This window comes from Somniosus microcephalus, chromosome 3 (genome assembly GCF_052327205.1).
Source record: "Somniosus microcephalus isolate GS21.2 chromosome 3, FLI_Smic_1.0, whole genome shotgun sequence".
In the NCBI taxonomy this organism is placed as follows: domain Eukaryota; kingdom Metazoa; phylum Chordata; class Chondrichthyes; order Squaliformes; family Somniosidae; genus Somniosus; species Somniosus microcephalus.
Window position 1 is genome coordinate 58,284,598 of NC_140989.1, and position 21,450 is coordinate 58,306,047.

General features: G+C 42.9%; 1 protein-coding gene across 1 annotated transcript in view; it reads left to right on the top strand.

Annotated features, from left to right (window-relative positions):
* The window catches only part of thada (THADA armadillo repeat containing), a 502,870-nt gene that overhangs the window by 60,961 nt on the left and 420,459 nt on the right, over positions 1-21,450 (top strand). The window contains exons 17-20 of the mRNA XM_085980649.1: positions 8,094-8,229; positions 9,287-9,423; positions 11,641-11,805; positions 17,402-17,559. Of these exons, the coding sequence (XP_085836775.1) occupies positions 8,094-8,229; positions 9,287-9,423; positions 11,641-11,805; positions 17,402-17,559 (596 nt within the window). The remainder of the gene's footprint in view (positions 1-8,093; positions 8,230-9,286; positions 9,424-11,640; positions 11,806-17,401; positions 17,560-21,450) is intronic.

Consider the following 21,450-nt stretch of genomic DNA (forward strand, 5'->3'; position numbering starts at 1 on the left):
AGCCGACCAAGAGAGACTACGCGAGAGCCAGTCCAGCGGCTGAACTGTCCTCCGTCAACGGGGTGTAACCAGCGCCGGTAGAGCCGAGCGAGCGGGAGAGAGGCAGAGCCGAGCAAGGGGAACTGTGCGAGAGCCAGTCCAGCGGCTGAACTGTCCTCCGTCAACGGGGTGTACCCAGCGCCGGTAGAGCCGAGCGAGCGGGAGAGAGACAGAGCCGAGCAAGGGGAACTGTGCGAGAGCCAGCCCAGCAGCTGAACCAGTTCGCCGTCAACGGGGTACCCAGAGCCGGTCGCCCTGCCATAAAATTAAAAAAAAAGGGAAAGCCTTGAAGCCGAAGCGCAGGCTGTGAACCTGAAAGCCAGCGGCCGTCGCCCGTGGGGAAAGTGTACCCCTCCCGCCAGGGAAGAAACGCGGGAAGCTGCCATTAGGCGGGGAAGAAGACAGAAGCGGGAAACTGCCATTGAAGTGGGCGGGGAGAGAAGATAAGAGCGGGAAACCGCCATTTTCGCGGGAAAACCGCCATCTTAGAGAGAAAAAAAAAGAAATAATAATTTAAAGAAATACTTGTGTTGTTCCCAAAGAGAGGAAGATGCCTAAGCGTGGTAACATCAATGATTTTAATTCCGAGGTAGAAGACTGGGCCACGTACGTGGAACGCATTGAGATCTATTGTGAGGCCAATAAAATAGAAGAAGATGACAAAGCTATAACCTTGCTGAACTCGATGGGCGCAAAGACATACGGGCTCTTGAAGCATCTACTAGCACCAGCTAAACCGGCGGATCAGACTTTCGATGATATTGTGGCTGTCCTGAAGGACCACTTGAACCCTACACCGTTGATGTTGGCTGAACGATTCAAATTCTATGCGAGAACGCAACGGAAAGACGAAAGCAACGCGGAATACTTGGTTGAGCTGCGGAGGCTAGCGAAAGACTGTCAGTTTAAGGACAACCTGGAAGAGGCACTGAGAGACAAATTCGTGTGCGGAATGTTGAAGGAAGAAACACAAAAACGACTGCTTGAAGAGAACGATCTTCCACTTGATAAGGCTGTCCTGATCGCAGCATCAAGCGAAGCCGCAGTGAAAGGAACTGCGGAAATGCAGCTAAAGGCAGCGGCACTCGGGGTACAACAAATTACTTCGGGTACAACGAAATGCTATCGTTGTGGAAAGACAACACACGACCAGAACCAATGCTGGTTTAAAAACCAAGAATGTAGGAAATGTGGCAAGCTTGGTCACATAGCTAAGGTATGCCGGTCAGGGAAGAAGACCAACAATAATGAGTCACCACAAAAGTGATACAGAAAGGTACATGAGGTGACTAGGAAGAGTCCGGAGGAACAGAAGTCGGACTCACACTCCAACTGCAAAGGACTGGATAGTTTGAGAATTCACAATGTGAGTAATGAAGCTGACCGACAAACTATCTGGATCACACTACAGATTGCAAAAGTCCAAGTGAAAATGGAAGTGGACACCGGATCGGCGCTGACGGTCATGAATAAGCATGACTATAAAAAGTTATTCAAGCATATTCCACTACGGGATACGGAACTAGTACTACAGACATACACGGGGCACAAAGTATTCCCCATTGGAAAGATAGAAGTCAAGGTGAGATACAAGGATAAAGATTACCAAAGGATGGACCTGTATGTGTTGCCTGAGGGAGGTCCACCACTTCTGGGACGGGAGTGGATCCGGAAAATAAAGATAGACTGGCATTCACTAAACACCATGACGGTGGATTCCGGAAAGGAAGATGTCAAACCTGAACGGTTGTCCAGAATATTGGACGAAGCTAAAGAGGTATTCCAGCAAGGACTGGGAACACTGCGAGGAATTAAAGCAAAGGTTAAGATTGCAGAACATGCAAGCCCAAAATTTTTCAAAGCCAGATCGGTACCTTATGCGATACGACCAGCTGTGGAGGCAGAACTGGAAGAACTTGAACGATCAGGGGTACTGTCAAAAGTGGACTGGAGTGAGTGAGCCACGCCCATTGTTCCCGTCATGAAGTCTTCAAGTAATAAGCCAGGGGGACCGGGGAAGGTCCGCATCTGCGGAGACTTCAAGATCACAGTGAATCCGGTGCTTCACACGGTACAATACCCGCTTCCGCGGATTGAAGATATCTTTGCTTCGTTGGCTGGAGGGAAACACTTCACCAAGATAGACCTGGCTCAGGCATACTTACAAATGGAAGTCGAGGAAGAGTCACGCCAGTACCTCACCATCAACACACACAGAGGATTGTATTGTTATAATAGACTGGTTTTTGGGGTAGCTTCGGCTCCAGCAATTTGGCAGAGGGCCATGGAGCAGGTATTACAAGGAATTCCAAGCACGCAGTGCTACTTAGACGATATCCTAATTACGGGAGAAGACGAGGAAGTACACCTCACAAATTTGAAACTGGTGCTCACCAGGTTGAAGGAATATGGCCTTCGAGTTAATCGCAAGAAGTGTGAGTTTTTCCAAAAACGGATCTCGTACTGCGGTCATGTCATTGACCGAGAGGGGCTGCACAAGTCACCTGACAAGATAGAAGCTGTCGTGAAGGCCCCCGCTCCAGAAAACGTATCACAGTTAAGATCATTCTTGGGGTTGATTAATTATTATCACAAGTTTCTGCCAAATCTATCCACGGTGCTGCATCCGCTGAATGCTCTGTTGCGGAAAGAAATACCATGGAAGTGGAGTGAGGAATGTAAAAAGGCTTTTCGCAGAAGCAAGGAGTTGATTACCTCTGAAGAAGTGTTGGCTCATTTCAACCCAACGTTACCCCTTCGTCTAGCTTGTGATGCTTCCCCTTATGGAATTGGAGCAGTACTTTCACACAAGTTACCAAATGGCTCGGAAAGGCCAGTGGCATTCGCGTCCCAATCATTGACCTCCGCGGAGCGAAATTATGCTCCAATAGATAGGGAGGCCCTCAGCCTTGTGTGGGGCGTGAAGAAATTCAATCATTACCTGCAAGGTAAGAAGTTCACATTACTGACAGACCACCAGCCGTTGGTGTCCATATTCAACCCAAACAAGGCCGTTTCCACCATGACAGCACAAAGGTTACAAAGGTGGTCCATGTTACTTGGGGCACACCAATATGACATCGAATACAAAAGGTCCAAACAGCATGGAAATGCTGATGGGTTATCGCGCTTGCCATTGCCGATAGTAGAAGAAGCGACTACATTGGACCCGGTAGAGATGTTCCACTCATCCATAGTGGAGTGTCTACCAATAACAAATTCGATGATCGAAAACGAAACAAGAAATGACCCGACTCTTTCACGAGTCTATGATTTAACAGTGGAGGGATGGCCAGCACAGGGCGAACCAACACTGCAAGCATTTTCACAGAGGAAAGAACAGCTGTCAGTGTGTAGAGGAACCCTGATGTGTGGATCTAGAGTGGTGATTCCACCCAAACTTCAAAAGAAGGTGTTAAAGGAGCTGCACGAGGGACATCTGGGTGGAGTGAAGATGAAGAACCTAGCAAGAGCGTTTGTATGGTGGCCAGGCATCGATGTAGACATTGAAGAAATCACTAAGAACTGCCTAGGATGTCAGAAGGTTCAGAACGCGCCACCACAGGCTCCGCTGCATCCATGGGAGTGGCCCTCATCTCCTTGGCAAAGGGTACACATCGACTTTGCTGGTCCATTTATGGACTCAATGTTCCTAATAGCGGTGGATGCACACTCCAAGTGGCCGGAGGTAATAAAGATGACCACCACCACCACGGAAAAAACCATCACAGTGTTAAGGACTATGTTTGCTAGGAATGGCCTGCCGGAACAGATCTGTTCTGATAATGGACTGCAATTTGTGTCCGAAGAATTCAAGAAATTCTTAAAGAGCAATGGGGTTAAGCACTACACGTCAGCCCCATACCATCCCGCCTCCAATGGATTGGCTGAAAGGTTTGTCCAGACCTTCAAGAAGGCCATCAAGGCCATGGGTAATGAAGACATTAATTTACAACATAAGGTGGATAGCTTCTTGTTGGCGTACAGGAATGCAACACATGCGGTCACAAATCAAACTCCCGCCATGATGTTTTTTAATAGACGACTAAGATGCCGGCTGGATTTGCTCAAGCCAAACGTCAGAAGGGACGTAGAGAACGGCAATTCCAGGGCATGAATGAAAGGGCCACTAGATCTTTTCAGATAGATCAACAAGTTTTGGCCCGGGACTACCGTACCGAGAAATGGCAGCCTGGAACTATTGGAAAAAGGCTAGGGCCGTTGATGTATACAGTGGATCTTGGGGACAGTATAATAAGGCGCCATGTTGACCAGATCATAGGGTCAGCCACAACTGGCCAACCTACTTCACCACCTTACCCGGTTACTGTTGAAACCGAGATACCCAGAACACCTACCTCCGATCTGGTAATGCTGGAATCAGAGGAACCTGACACTGTCTTTCAAGCCGAATCGACTTTGTCAGAAGCACCTACTACCCCGCCAGGAATGACGACACCACTGAGGCGTTATCCGGACAGAGTCCGGAAACCTCCAGAGAGACTGAATCTGTGAACTGTCTTGCATAAAGTTGTATATATGTTATAATGTATGTTTAATGGGAAATACGTATGTTGTAAGCTAAAAAGGGAGGATTGTAGTGTATGTAACCGTCTACCTTTAAGAGACTATGTATGTAACCGTTCACCTTTAAGAGAACTATTTTAGGTGTGGCACTACTTGTTTGGCTTCTGTATACGGTAATACCGACGGTGACCACACCGGTATATAAGTGCTGTGGCATGACTTATTGGGCAGATTCGCCCTGACCTTCGAATAGTAAAGTCCTGTTGTATGTTACTCCTGAAGTCTGTGTCGTAATTAACTGCACAACCCACAGACTTTACAAGGAGGGGGAGGGAGCATGGATTAATGGTACTGGGGGAAAAAGCTTGCACAGTAATTGACATGTGCAAAAAGGGTGACATTTTGAGGGAGGTGGGAAGGAAATCAACACCTGGAGGCCTACAACCAACAGGAACACTCTCTATGGATCGTACCCATGGCAAACCACACACAGCAAGGGGCTCAACCAGGTCCCTTCACACAGAAGGCAGCAGCCGGATCCCTATCACGGCTGAACTCAAAACTACCGTCCTGAATGCAAAGTGTCTAAATCACCAATTGAATGGAAGGAAATCCTGACTGCTTCAAGAAGGAGCAAGCAAACATGGCACTTCTGCAGGGGACCCACCATTTTGGCCAACCAGCGGCAGCCTCCTACTCGCGAGGAGAGGAGTGGCTGTACTGATTAACGAGCATCTTCCCTTCACACTGGAGACGATCATCCCTGGAGCGGACAATCAGTCTATCTTGAATAAAGGGCTGAGCAGTGGGACAGCATGTGGTCTATGTATATGTCCCAAAAGTGGACTTCCCCACATTTTCCACCTCGCCTTTCCTCTCATTTACCCTCTACATGCAAAGCAAACTAATTATGGGAAACAACTTAAACTGTGCCTTCCTCCCCCCAGCTAGACAGCTAGCAGACACTGGGCACCCAGGACAAGCTGAAGAAACACGAACTGGCAGGCGAACACTCCCAGCATGTACCTGTGCCCCACTCTTCTGGAAATGGTTGTGGTTGATAGAAAGGCTGGCCATTTAGAGAATGCCAGGACTTGCTTTTCTAACCCTGCATTATTCTCCATGCTGGTGTATCAGTGGAAAATTACTGAGAATTAAAATCCCTATGCAGTTTTTTGGAACAATGAAAGTGACTGGAATGTGTTTCTTTTTGTATAAAATATCAAAGACGGTAAAGCATGAGCTCTTACCATTTTTCTGTTGGGGAGAAAAATATAGGCGTTTTATTCAATGATTTGTTTACAGCACGTAACATCAGATACTTTAAACAATGCCAAGTTTTTAAATAGAATTTTCATTTTTCATGTATTTTAAAGGTCGATTTTTTTTTTTTGCCTGTTTACGCACCTGTGAAGCATCTTGGGATGTTTTGCTATGTTAAACGTGCTATATAAATGCAAGTTGTTATTGCAAATGGCTACAGCAGCTGCTGCCTTTTGGTTACATTGATAACTTGCCAAATAATAATTGCTCATCTAGACGAGTTGCAACTCCTGGAGGGATGTACCATTACTCAAGTTTAGACGGGGGTTCTGAATAAAAGTGCTACATTTATCAAATGATTCTGCTTAAATACACTGAGATATTTGTTAAAAAAATGAAAGATGCAAATAAGAAAAGATTAAACTGAAGTTTTGCATATTTATTGGCCTTTTAAATAGCTGGTCCCCCATATCACATGCAGAGATTTATTGATGTAATTGTGATATTTATATACCTGCAGGGGCTAAGGAAAACACTATTTTCCTGGATCAAAGAACATTTTTGTTTCCAATGTCTTATGGGCAGATCTCTTGTATTTTCTTCCAAATTCATTAGAGATGTTAAGCCCCTTCCCTTCCCCGAGGAACACACTAATCTATATATAATGAGCATTGCTGCAGGAAGTCTGCTAATAGTGATACAGCAGCGAGGTTGATCTTAAACTCGATATGTAAAGAGTTTTTTTCCGTATTTTAGCTTCTGTAAGAAACTGAATTACCAGTGTTGGTTTATAATTTTAAAAATATGATTGAATATTTGGTTAAGCACAGTCTAAAGGCTTCAAATGTAAGTTTGGGCATAGGTGACTGTACTCAAGAATGTTACAGTTCCATTCTTGGGATCATAGGGTTGATGTTGAGGAATATAACTGGTGACGTTAAAAATTGTGGACTGTAGTATTTGATCTCATGGCATTTTCACCAATTTGCCTTTAGGGCTTGTAGAAAATGTAATTTTTTTTGTTGAAACTTTTATTTGTAGTTAGCTTCCTCTCTCAGGAGATTAAATAAATTGAAAGGATTCTGGGGGAGATTTTAATTCCCTCCGTCCAGCAGAAACCGGACCGTAGAGGAGCTAAAATGGAGGTGGGAGACTTGCCTTGCACCACCACAATTTTTTCCCCAGGGCCTGCTGCTGGGCAGCTCAGACAGGTGCCTCATTAATCTGTACAGATAGGGGTCCTACGACATACGTAGGACCCTGATGCCATTTTAATCGCCTACCGGGTGGAGTGTGAGCTGTGGACACTCTGTTCTCTAAAACTTGGCGGTACAGCAGAAGAGGCCCAAAAAGGTAACTGCTAAAATTACTTTTGTGTGGCCAGGAAGAGCAGGAGTTCTCCTCCGGGCTCCACAAGAATAATGCGGAATGCTGCTGCAGCGGGCTGCACCATCCAACGATCGCCATACTCCCTGGCCTCTGCGCTCCTTTGTTCGGTCGCCTAATGGTTAAAATCTACCCCTCTGCTGCAATTATACATTGGTCACGATGGACCAAAATGCCTTCTCTTGAGCTTTTACTTGTATGACACATCCGAATTATGTTACTATTTTTGTCCAGTCTTTGTCTTTGTCTTTGTCTTTAGTCACTATAGAACAGTTATGTTATCTTGACCAGACTGCTGCACGGAGGCTGATTAGCTCCTATTTCTGAAGTTCGTTTGGGGTACAGAAACTCAATTGAAGTTTCCTTTTCATGGAGGCAAGCTCTATAAATAGAGTGAAGGAAAACAGAACCTGACACTACAGTTTTACTAAATAGTTATTTTAATCTTTTGGGAAAATGGGTTCTCTGTGGGTAATTTGTGAAATGTTATAAGCTCGAAATCAGAAGCTGTTTATTTAGGTGACTGTTCTCCTTTCTGTATGTATTACTGTGGAATGTGGCTGCACATTTTTGGCAGCAATTGACTTCTTAATAACTTTAAAAAAAAATCTTTGCAGAACTTTGGCACAGATAAATGTACAAAAGTATTTCAGAAATGTAAGGTCAGTTTCATGAAAAGAGATTGCTGTAAAACTTAATGCATTGTAGAACCTTAATAGACGCCTTTAGATTTAAAATCCCGTTGCCCTAATGTACAGAACCAGTCGGGGGACTTGTATGCTGTACAGACAGGACTCGGTGGATAAATACAAAGATTACTTATTGACTCTTGTTTATTTTCATTTAATCTATATTTACTTTCACCCCTAATTTTCTAGTTATTAAATGCCTGCTGAACTGTCTGTCAGAGGAGATCAGACAGGCTGAAAGATCCCTGGTGCACACAGCAGCTTCCAACCCCTTATATGGAAGAGTTCATTGCATCATTGGCGCTCTGCAACAACTGTCTCTAAAGTAAGTGATCTTACTTATTAACGCCGACTGTTATTATAGTTATTTTAAATATAGTTAACTATATTTTATAGTTGCAACATTCCATCTCCAAATATATAGAAAATTCCTGCGCTAGGCTTTGTCGCTGGGTAAACTCATTTTAGAAATGTCAGCATTTACCTGCGGTACCTGTTTGGCCTGTAGGTGGTGCTGTGATTGCATTTATAATGTTGAAGCACTTCTCATGCAATGTTGGTTCCAAACCCAGCACTGTAACTGCATTCTCTCCCTTAAGGTCAGCATCCATGTTAGCATGTAGCTCCATTACAATTCCATTGGGAGGCAGTGCAGAAGAAATGTGTAAATAAAAAAAAGTATCTTCCTCCCTCTCCCCCCCCCCCCCTTTCTCCCCCCCCCCATCTCCCCTTTCCTCATCGAATTAAAATGCAACTTCAAATATTCAATCATCATAAATAAGTAGTTCTGCTACTGCTCAATGCCACAGAAGATTCACTGTTACATTGAGAAATATGCATCAGCTTGGTTTTGTCACACTTCATAGTTGGACATGACACTCTTCTATCCCAATTTCTTGTATCTCTAAAGCTGCGAATTTACGAGCAGCACCAGCAATTATCTCAGGGATGTGCCTGTTTCCAGTAGTTAGCCTTTGTGGCTTAAAAGGGACAGGCAATTTTGACACAGCTGCACGTTTTCAGCTGCAGTGTGCGTTACATGGTACAGCGCTCCTGCTGTATAAAACCGTATCGTCCAATTTGCAATGAGCAATGCCATGGGAGATTCACCAGTACTGTATAGAAATGCCTACCCTTCATATGATGCAAGTGTTTTGATTATAATTTAATTCAATATGTATGTTGCAAAGAGCCCAAGTTAATATTTAAATTCACCAGTACATCAGAGTGCACTTGATTAAAGAGAGCTGATAGAGTGCTTACACACCTAACATTCGGTGACTCAATCCTTAAAATAAACTTGCATGAACCAATAATGGCCAGATTGTTTACACAACCTGCGCTACTGTTCATATTAACAGTGCTTTTAATGTCTTTTTTAGGTCAGTCTCAAAAACAGCGGAGTGGAGGGAGACTGTAGCGGAGCTGATTTTAATGGCCTACCATCTGTCTGCAGTGGTATCTCCTATTTGCCAAAGTTCCTCACCGGAAGGACTAATTCCAATGGATACAGACCTTGGTAAGGTGCTGCACTCAAAATAGGTAGAATATCAGAGCAGAACGTTATTGGCATGATGTTACCAGGGTTGAAGTTTAATTGAGACCAGGGCTGCTTTACCTCTTCTTTGTTGCCTCTTATTTTTGTTTCTCCTTCGTTACGGGTAACCATCTGCAGGGCGCTGTAAGCTTTGCAAAATACCTTCTTCACATTTTCCCATCACCACCACTTGAGGCCTCCCAACAGCATGGCTTAAATTGGAAATTTGCCACGTGGGAAATTGCAAACCTTAAGCTGTTGTGTATACTTTCCCACATTATTGCTCTGCTTTCTTTCTGTTTTACTATTTCTTTTTTGTTTTCTGTTTAACATGCAGTTCAACTTGGAATTGTCCATTCACTCCTGAACACTACAACCTGTTAAACCTATAATAATGTCCCAAACTTCCAATAGTGCTTCATTAGTATAATGGGACTCAAATAGGGTAAATCAATATCAGTTTTTTCTAGATTCACTGTAATGTGTGTGTATGGTACTCTTGTGAGACTGTTAATGAGTATTGTGGATGCATTTGGTCCTGTGGTAGTCAGTGCAGAAATAAAATCAATCAATTATGCAAACCGGAAGAGGCTGTATTCGATATACGCCACACATTGCAGGAGCTCAATGCCATCCCAGATAAAAAAACGTCCACTTTATCGGCGCTCCATCCAACAGCTTAAACATCCACTCCCTCCACCACTGGCGCACCGTGACTGCCCTGTGTACCATCCACAAGATGCACTGCAGCAAAGCGCCAAGGCTTCTGCAGCAGCACCTCCCAAAGTTGTGACCTCTGCCACCTAGAAGGACAAGGGCAGCAACTGCTTGGGTACACCATCACCTCCAAGTTCCCCTTCAAGTCACACACCATCCCACCTTGGACATACATTGCCATTCCTTCATCGTCATTGGGTCAAAATCCTGGAACACTCTTACCTAATAGCATTGTAGGTGTACTTTCACCACAAGGACTGCAGCGGTTCAAAAAGGTCCACTACCTCTTTCTCAAGGGCAGCTAGAGATGGGAGATAAATGCCTGTGTTGCCAGCGATGCCTACATCCCAAGAATGAATAAAAATAGAAGTATAGCCTAGCTTGAATAGTTCTAGGGAAACTAAGAGGTGAAGACAAAAATGTTGCTCAGCACATTGCAGGTAGACAAGTGGTCTCCTCCTTCTGCTTTGTATAAACCTCAGCGTTTGTTTCATTGTGCCAGTTAATTTTTCCTCAGCTTGTGGTCCTTTGCTCCTTGTGTCAGACTTCTCATCTCCAGTAGTTTGGGACCACGTCGCAAGTTTCTCTGCAAGAATAGGTTTGATTAGTCATACAAGAGCATATCAAACGTTCTGTTCATTTCTCCAGCCTCTCCGGGTTTTTGTGTTTTCTCCGGTTTCCCAGGAGACAGATATCGGCACTTGCAAACACTGTAGGAATATAGCCTAACTTGATTGGTCCCGAGGAAACCGGAAGTGTCTGCTTACAGACATCCAAGAATGTATTACTAAAGAAGACAAATCAAAACATAAAAGCAAATCAAGCAGACAAAAAAAAATCATTAAAATACAAGGGGCTGAGAGACAAATTGGAATGCTCCACTTGGCTGAGGGTGGTTCAGCTGTCCAGTGTTTTGGCATGAAGAACAAAATGTTGAGAAAATGGAGATGCAAAGGATGGACATCAAGAAAAAATAACAAGAGGAGCACAGATAGAAAAAAGAAACTAGGAAATAAAAATAAAAATGCAGATAACGTTCATACAGTTGCATTTATTGCTTTGGGTAACTTTTTAAAAGTGTCCTATTGTGCAACCTTTTAATGAAGCTAGTTCTTCCAACTAAACGTAAACCATCTTTTTTTTAAAATTCTTCCAGAAACAATAAAGTATGAAAGCTTTTAAGATGCTTGAATTAATATTTTGGGTTTTTTTTTGCTGTGAGAAGTCATGAGGACAGCTAGTGTGGAAATAGAAATGTCACACAAGTGATCTTCTTCAAAAGTTGTGATTAAAGCAGATCATTGAGGTGACACAGTGTGACTGCAATCCGAATTTGGCCCATGTGATAACTGGCCTGAAAAGGCTCGATGATCGCAGTCCGTTCAAAAGGTCTTCCATTTGCCAGTCTTTGCTTTCTTTGCTTTGTGCACAAAAGTCTACTGTAACCAAACAAAATGTCATGGCAACGTTTCCTTTTAACAGAGACTGCCGAAGATCTACATAAGATTATAAATGAAATAAAACCACGGGACACAAATGATTATTTTGCACAAGCAAAACTGCTGAAAAGTGATGAAGACCGAGAATCGAGCAAACATCTCTTTGAAGACTGCAAACCTGCTGAAAATTTGAGCATGGCAATGACAGGTAACAAAATCAAATATTCGTAGAAGAATTTGTACATTTAAGGACAATTTAAAGATTCAAAATTTGTTTAAAAGGCTTCCAACATATTCAAACTTCAGACAGTTTAAAATTTGCTTTGATATAATTGCAGCAAATATACAGAAGTTCTCTGTTGGCAGTGTTCATGACCAGGTATGTATATGTATATGTTGCTGGCAGGATTTGAGCAAAGGAAAAAAGAATCAGGACAATCCACAGATGAACGTTGACCAAAATACAGTTCTGGTGTCACAAGTAGAAAACAGTAGTGAGTAGATTTGAAATGATTTAGCTATTTCAAAGAAGCAGTTCTACATAAATGAGATACTAGCAATTCAAAAGTCATTTTAGCTGTTTTTCTAACAGTTAAGCTGTATCTTGCTTTTTGTTCCCTCCAATCTCCACCCCCACCCCTTGAAGGTGCTCACTACGCTGGGATACAGTCCCCTGGGCTGCAGCAAACCTCTCGTACCTTGCCCAAGTAGGTGAGACTAGCCAGAGAGTGTTGGCCAGCTTATTGACCATAGAGGGATCACATTTGAGCCTGATCCTACCCTCACTGCTGATTCACACATACACATTGAATGAGCTTGCACTGAGAGTTTATAACCTACCGAATATGGAAAACTTACTGTGTTTAACACTACCCTCTAGTGGTCAAAATGTTTCACATTTTTTCTTCTCGAATCATTCTCCACATATTACCACAGGTACATTGGGCAATTCCACATAGGAAATTGCAGGAGTGCCTGGGCTTTTTTTAAAACACTGTTCAGTTCCAAACTTCCTTCTGACTTTCTGCCCTCTCCCTATCTTGAAGGTAGTGATTCACGCTGGGGCCTATTCAGCGGATAACAGCAATTATCTGCCCTCTCACCCAACGGGCCTTTTGTCATTTATGAGCCCAGTGATTGTCGGTGAGCTATTCGACATTGGGAAGGGTGGTGGGGGTAGGGCAGGAGGGATCTAAGCCTTTGTTTGGGAAGGATGCGGGGGGTGGGGTGGGGTGACAGTTCCTCCTGTCAAGAATTGTACTGATGAAGTAGGAACGAGTACAAATTAGGGATCTTGCTTTTCACTCATTGCATTAAAAAAAAAAATTAACAGCACAAAGATTTCACCCCCTTGAGGTCCATGTGTGCATAAATTCAGCAGCCAGATTTTCCTGCGATGGCGAGATTGGCAACACACCACAAATTTTAGCTAAATTTGGTGAGAAGCTAGGGACTGTGGAGGAGCAGAGTGATTTAGGGATCCATGTACAAAAATCACAAAAAAAACTAGTGGACAGGAATAAAAATAATTTAAAAGGCTAATGAAATGTTAGCCTTTATCTCACTGGGTCTGGAATACAAAGGGATGGAAGTTATGCTACAGCTGTACAGAGCTTTGCGTTGGTCTGCATCTGGAGCACTGCGTTCAGTTCTGGGCACCGTACCTCGGGAAGGATATATTGGACTTGGAGGGGGTGCAGCGCAGATTCACCAGAATGATACCGGGGCTAAAAGGGTTAAATTATGAGAACAGATTGCATAGACTAGGCTTGTATTCCCTTGAGTATAGAAAATTGAGGGACCATCTAATTGAGGTGTTTAAGATGATTAAAGGATTTGTTAGGGTAGATCAGAGAGAAACTGATTCCTCTGGTGCGAGAGTCCAGAACAAGGGGGCATAACCATAAAAATAGAGCTAGGCCATTCAGGGGTGATGGCAGGAAGCAGTTCATCACACAAAGGATAGTGGAAATCTGGAACTCTCTCCCTCATAAAGCTATTGAGGCTCGGTCAATTGAAAAATTCAAAACTGAGATTGATAGATTTTTGTTAAGTAAAGGATATGGAGCAAAGGAAGGTAAATAGAGTTGAGGTACAGATTAGCCATGATCTAATTGAATGGCCGAACAGGCTCAAGGGGCTGAACGGTCTACTCCGGTTCCTATGTAGTTGTCTATTGAGTCCGATCTCGCCATTGATAACCTCCTCCATATTTGCATGCAATTACAATTAGAATATGCTGCAGCAAGCATGGCAGCAAATCAGAAGCAGATCAGCCATTGGCCAATAATTCAGAAGCTGCTACTGACCAGAGTCACCTTAATCCAAAGAGTGTCGTTTGATTGGTGGGTAGTTGTACTAGGTGCCTCATGGGAGATTTTGTGGCACTTTTAAATAATGGCTTCCAGTGGAGGAGCAGGCAAAGAAGGGAGCTGGGCATTGGGAGGAGGCTGAAAATAAGAGCACAACATTTTCATAAGACTAATTTTCAGACACTTCTGGATAAATGCAACAAAGACTGGGTCCATGGGAGGGGAAACCTGAGAATAGTTTCTTGCATGCTATGTGGTGAGAGGTGGCAGTAACACCGAGTGCCACCTCTTTCATCCGCAGGGCTGCATACCAGTGTTGGAAACAATTCAATGGCCTGATGAGGGTAGGCAAGGTAAGAGACTGATCACTATCCCTTTTCTTTCTTGGGCAGAAACACACTATTATCCATCTAAAATGACTAGCTGCATGCCAGCCTTCTCACTGCACTGTGGGTAAAGCTGGGGGGGGTGTCACTAACTAGGTATTTTGCAATGTGTTGCTATCTCCATTAACAGCAATTACTTGCATGCAGAACCTCAATATCCCTTTCTCCACTTCAACAAGGTGATACCAGCAGATCGATTACATCAGCTGTCTGATGTCATCTGGGAGACATTTCTCAAACGGTAGCCTTAATCTCACTCACTCAATCTTGCTACAAGAGGAGCTTGTGCACAATGCCCGTGAAGTGCAGAGGACCAGGACAGGCATCCTGAACGTTAGAGAGCTGACCCCCTACAAGGAGCAGAGCATAACGCTGCTGTCAAGGCATCTGCTTTAGCTGTGGGAGATGGTAAGATCAGTGGGACAATACAGGCTACAGTGCTATACAATCACTGTGGCGTCTCTGTGGAGCAGCAGACTTCAAGAAGCCTCTTCACCCTTCACTACCCCTTGTTTTAGCTTATGCTGTCCTTCCCTGTAGGCACATCACAGCAATGGGGGTGGGACATGGGGAGACAGAGGATGATGGAGGAGGACAGACTGCAGTTTTGGTAGCTGTGTGGAACAGATTAGACAGAATCTTTCATACTGACTTTCAGACACGGGGCTGGGATAGAGGCTGCTGTCTCATCAGGGGCTTCAGGATCTGATAGCTGCCATTAGACCAGCTATCCCACTAATCACAGGACAAATTGATCCAGGGCCCAGTAGAATGGCAATGGCTGGTGTTTCCTTGCATGAGGCTGCTATTTCTCAGGACAGGAGCACATGCCATCCATTCAAGAGCACCATTCGACTAGCATATAGGAAGTGACCCCAGGCTGCCCAGACAACCTTCAGAGAAGTAGCCAGTGGTGGTTCTCTCCCAGGAGCATGCTGACATGTGGTACAAAAGGCTCAAGTTGACCTTCCTTACAAGAGCAGGCAACCACCCTTGGCCTTCAACTTGACATCTCGGAGAAGCACTAGAATAGAGGCAAGTAAAGCATGCTTAGACATCCCGTGGAAACGCATTGTGAAGGAGTAGTTGGATGGCTAGTATTCGGTGACAAAATTATTGCATTAAATGGAAAGGTACACTTAGCCTGGGTTCAGTTATTCATGAAGTTGTAGTCATACAAGAAAGAATACTTCTGTTGTGTACGATTAGGCAGGGGCAAAGAGGTCTGAGGTGCTGTGAGTTTCTTGTGCTGCATTTAAGGAATTTGAATTTCTCAAATGGGGGAAATGGAGTAATGGCACTTGTCGCAAATGGAGACTATTAAACAGATCAGAACACTACATGGATAAGTCAATTTAGGATGCCCCTTGCAGCCATCGCTTCAGTGATGGTCCTCGTGCTGATCCACTCCATGCTCCTCTGTCTCCAAAGCAGCTGGGGCACCTCCCCAGGAATCTCCATGTACAGGGCACAGCAAGCTACAACTATGTGGGTAACACACTCGGGAGCATATTGCAGAGACACTCCTGATCTATCAAGGCCATGAAACATCCCTTTAAGACCCCTGTGGTTGTCCCTATCGCATTGAATTTAATATAAATTTGCAAATAGTACTGATTTTTTTTTTTAAGAACATCAGTACATTGTACAAATATAGTTTCTGATTTGACCCGAATCAACAGATTAAAAAATATATATATTCGCTTTATTTTTTGTCTGTCTCTGTATGTTCACAACCCCCTCCCAATAAAAAGAAAATTCCAGGAGACAGGGCTGGTCTTGTTGCAGTGATCGCTACCTTCTGATCAGTTTTGAGGAAGCACTATTTATTTATTTCAGGGTGGTGCTCTATCTGGTGGCCTATTTGAGAATTAACACAGAATTACTCGAAACTAAATAGGAGCCCCAGAACTTGAATTGGTGCCATAGACTCCATCCATTTGTGCCTGCCTTACTACTCCAGGAATATGCTGCTTTATCTGAAGAGCATATTATTCTTTGATGGAGTATGTATCCTATAGGTCAATACAACATTTTGTTAATTTTTCAGTAGCCCATTTGGAAGTTGAAATCATACATAGCTTAGTTCAATTTTGTGCTTGAAACCACTGGGTGGTGCTGCAACACAGTTCAGCACCTGGTAGTGTTTATGGTCCCTCATAAAGTGAAAGCTGAATTTGAGAATATTTTTCTAGGTGTATTCATTACATTTCTGTAGAACTATTAAAGTGTCTACTTTCCAGTGTAATAAAACTATAAACCCACCAACCAGTGACCTCTTTATTTGGAGGATGTTTTAGTAAAGGGCTCAGAGTTGGATAATTTGTACAACATTGCCTAATTTCTACAACTCAAATTATTTTTTTTTAGCAAAATCATCCCAATAGAATTAATTACTGAAAATCAGGGGAAAGATCTCTGTCTTTGATTTTTAAAGATACGTATTTTTGGACGACTTTCTCTTTGATTGCAAACTTCTTGGGAGAAAAAAATAGATGACCACGACATTAAGGTTGACCACAGTTGGAGAGGTTTCTGAAGTTGTCAAATTATAAACTCGTTCTGTGGAGAAATCATTGCGCTGTATAAATTCTCTGTTTATTTATGTGTACAGTGATAACAAATGTGTTGTCTGGAGCAGTGCTGTGTGTTGGGTGTTGGGTGCCTCCATGTTTTGTGCGCAGTGTGGTCTGATGTGATTTTGGGCCTGCAGTTCTTGAACTCGGACACTCTGTCGGAGAGATGCGTCTTCACTGGGAGGTAGTGAGGGAGGGAGAGAAAAAATTGAGAGTGAGTTACTCTTGGTACCTTCTGGTGGCTGAGTCGAGCAGTATTGGTGGAGACCTATTTTTCTGGGTTGGGGAGTGTGTACGGTGTGGAGCATCTTAGTAATAATAGAGACAAAATACATTGAAGATGGGCGTCAATAATTGGAGGTCACAAATGTTGCTCACAGTCTTATTATTTTCAAAAAAAAAGAAACCGTTGCTGTAATTGCCTCATGGGGGCTGTTAAAAAGTGGGTCGGGGATGTCAACAGTGTGTGTTGTATTGATGAGTTAAGCAATGTGTGATTTTATACTTTTGTCTCTATTTACCATATGCAGATCAGACGGGCCAGTCCTGCCAGGTTACTGCCCAGATGGTTCTCGTATGTTGCTGGAGAAGTATGAAGGAAATCTCCTTGCTTTTAGGATTACTGTGTCAAAATTTGCCTCTTCAGTCAGCACCTGACTCAAAGGATGGACTACTGACATTCCATCAGGTATAATTTAAATTCCTTTTTAAATATTATTTATTTTATATATTTTAGATATTGTTGCATGTAATGTTTGCAGACAGAAATCTTTGAAGGTGGCAGGACAAGTTGAGAAGGCTGTTACAAAAGCATACGGAATTCTTGGCTTTATAAATAAAGGCATAAGAATAAAAAAGCAAGGAAGGTTATGCCAAACCTTTTATAAATCGCTTGTTAGGCTTCAGCTGGAGTACTGTGTCCGATTCTGGGCACCACATTTTAGGAAGGATGTCAAGGCCTTGGAGAAGGTGTAGCGGAAATTTACTGGGATGGTACCAGGGATGAGGGAGTTCAGTTACGTGGAGAGACTAGAGAAGCTATATAAATGGAAGTTACTAATGCTTTGTCTATTAAGTAAAACAAACCCATTTGCATTAAGTTATTATATTAATGTATTGCTAATTCAAAAATAATAATTGCTCTGCTTCCACTGGCACAAGGCAAATCACCTGCCATGTAACTATATCCCTGGAAGCAGGATCCAAGGCATCAAATGTAATGCAACATTCCTAGAACGGGAAGTGGTGCAACAAGATAACTGAACAAGCACATGCTGTAGGTTTCCAATCGGAACTTGAAATGGGACGGAGAGCTGACCTGAAAGCATGAAGGTAGCTCTTGACAGAAACCAAGGTTTTAGTCAAATTTCAGATTAAAATCTTGTAATGCAAAATGTACATAAACTGTACTAAGCACTACACTATTTGATTTTGAATGAATATTAAATAATGTATAACTTTATAATGTTTGCAATTAAGTTATTTTGTTTACAAATTGTAAAAATGTGCAAAAGCGATAAATAAAGGATGTTTAAAGAATGTGATGAATTGTAATGCTATTATATTCTAAAATCACCTTTAATTTACAAAGGTCTAGCAGGAAAATGTTGCTAGTACCCCTCACTTGAAGGATCTGCCATAGGGTTACACTCTGAACTTGTTAGCCCCTCTGCCATCGAAGAACTTGCTCCTGATGCCACACATCTGGCGTACTTTGTAGGAACTCGGGCAGTTCTGAACAATTACACCCTAGAGCTGTGATGAGGGGGGGCTGCTGTGTTCCGACAAGTGTAATAAACATATTAACTGTGGAGCAAACCTGCTTTGCCACGCCTTATTACATAATATTGTGTAATATTACTGTGTACTCTATCTGGTTGTTGCCAGACTGCAGAATCACATGGCCTGATGCAGCAGGCAAATAGTCTCCTCTAGCAGGGATCTGTATGGTTGGCAAGATGTTGAGTCTTCATCTGCCCACTATGGCTGATCTGTTCTCTGGTCTCTTGTGGTAGATTCTCTGCTTTGCATGGTGCATTCCAGCGCTGGTGCTGTGGAGGATCCTTTCACAGATGGAATCCTCCTGCTGATGAGCACAGTGTAAGGTCTGGATCCCATGTTTTTGGGGATATGGTGTGCTCTGCCTTGCCACAGGTCCTTATGTTCACATTTTTCTGAAGTTTTGGCTGTGACTGAGGATGTGGAAAAATCATTTGTGGAGCTAGAAAAAGGATTTTAATTGAGTTTGGACTGTGTGCAAACTACATATGCAGACCAATCCTGGAGACTCAGAACTGATAATTAATTTACTTCAATTACAGCAAATGAATATGGGCATTATGTGTGATTTGTAACACTGTACCAAATATCACCGGCAGGCCTACTATGTAGATTATTATGAACATTATTGTAATATTCTTGTTGTTTGGCTGTGAAAAGAACTGCAAATGCCTCAATTGGAAGACTGAAAATGAGGTTGAATTGCTGCCAAAAAGCAATGTTTGCATTTGAAGTGTTATTCTGCTAATGCAAACAATCCAGTTTCACTGAAACTCAGACGTCTGTTTGACTTCTCCTTCGCCATTTTTCATCCTTTTACTGCTTCCATAGTAATAATCATGTGCTTATTTGCATAAGTCAGGTGTTTGATTGCAACTTGTTGCACCAAGTAAATTTGAATAATTTTAACTAACACTTAATAGATGCCTTAACTTGCTACCATAGTCATTTAAGTTGCAGTGGATGAGCAAAAATAGCTAAGAGGATAATATACCCAGTCAATAGTGTCTGCAAATGAGCCTAAGGATTTTGTTGTAGTTTTTGCCCTTTCAGCTCTTAAGCAATCAAATCAGCCTGCCAGTGCCTTGGGCGACTATCACTCTGTACACGAGCCTGTGGTCTTAGTTGCACCCAGATGGTTATAAGTTGCTGAGACCCGCATGGGTTGTACAAGCTGAAAAGGAGACGACTTTACTGCCTTCTGTTTAAAGTCCATTCTAACATTCAAAAAATCAAAATCTTGTATGAAGTGTATTTCTCTGACTCTTGTATTAAATTATGGAATTACATAGGATTACATCAGATATATGGCACAGAAACAGGCCATTCGGCCCAACCAGTCCATGACGGCGTTTATGCTCCACTCGAGCCTCCTCCTGTCTTTCCTCATCTAACTCTATCACCATATAACCCTCTATTCCCTCCTCCCTCGTATGCCTGTCTAGCCTCCCCTTAAATGCATCTATACTATTCACTTCAACCACTCCCTGTGGTAGCGAGTTCCACATTCTCACCACTCTTTGGGTAAAGAAGTTTCTTCTGAATTACCTATTGGATTTCTTGGTGACTATCTTATATTGATGGCCTCTAGTTATGCTCTTCCCCACAAGTGGAAACATTCTCTCTGTATCCACTCTATCAAAACCTTTCATAATTTTAAAGACCTCTATTAGGTCACCCCTCAGCCTTCTTTCAAGAGAAAAGAGACCCAGCCTGTTCATCCTTTCCTGATATGTATACCCTCCCATTTCTGGTATCATCCTTGTAAATCTTCTCTGCACCCTCTCCAGTGCCTCTATATCCTTTTTATAATATGGCGACCAGAATTGTGCACAGTACTCCAAGTGTGGTCTAACCAAGGTTTGATACAGGTTTAGCATAATTTCACTACTTTTCAATTCTATCCCTCTAGAAATAAACCCTTGTGCTTGGTTTGCTTTTTTTATGGTCTTGCTAACCTGTTTTGCAACTTTTAGTGATTTGTGTATTTGTACTCCGAGATCCCATAGCCCCTCTACCCCACCTAGACTCGCACGCTCCAAGTGATGTGACCCCTCTTCTTCCTACCAAAATGTAATACCTCACATTTATCTGTGTTGAACTTCATTTGCCAATTATATACCCATTCTGCAAGTTTATTAACGTCCCCCTGTAATTTGTTGCAGTCCTCCTCAGTATTGACTATCCTCCCCCCGCCACCGCCCCCCCCCCCCAATTTGGTGTCATCCGCAAATTTAGAAATTGTGGTTTTGATTCCAAAGTCTAAATCATTAATGTAAATTGTGAACAGCAGTGGTCCCAGCACTGATCCTTGTGGAACACCACTACCCACCTTCTGCCACTGTGAATAGCTACCCTTTACTCTGTAGCCAGCCAGCAATCCATTCTGCTACTTGTCCCCTGGCTCCGCATTCTCTGACCTTGTTCATCAGTCTATTATGTGGTACCTTATCGAAGGCCTTTTGAAAATCCAGATAAATTACATATACTGCATTACCATTACCTACTCTCTCTGTTACCTCTTCAAAAAAATCAATAAGGTTGGTCAAGCAAGACTTTCCCTTTTGAAATCCATGTTGACTATTCATTATTATATTTTTGGTTTCTAGATGTTCTTCTATTTTCTCCTTTAGTAGGGATTCCATTATTTTTCCTACCACTGATGTTAAGCTGACTGGTCTATAATTCCCTGGACATGTTCTATACCCCTTCTTAATTATAGGTATTACGTTAGCTATCCGCCAGCACTACACCTTTTCCTAACGAATTATTAAATATGTGTAGTAATGCCACTGCTATC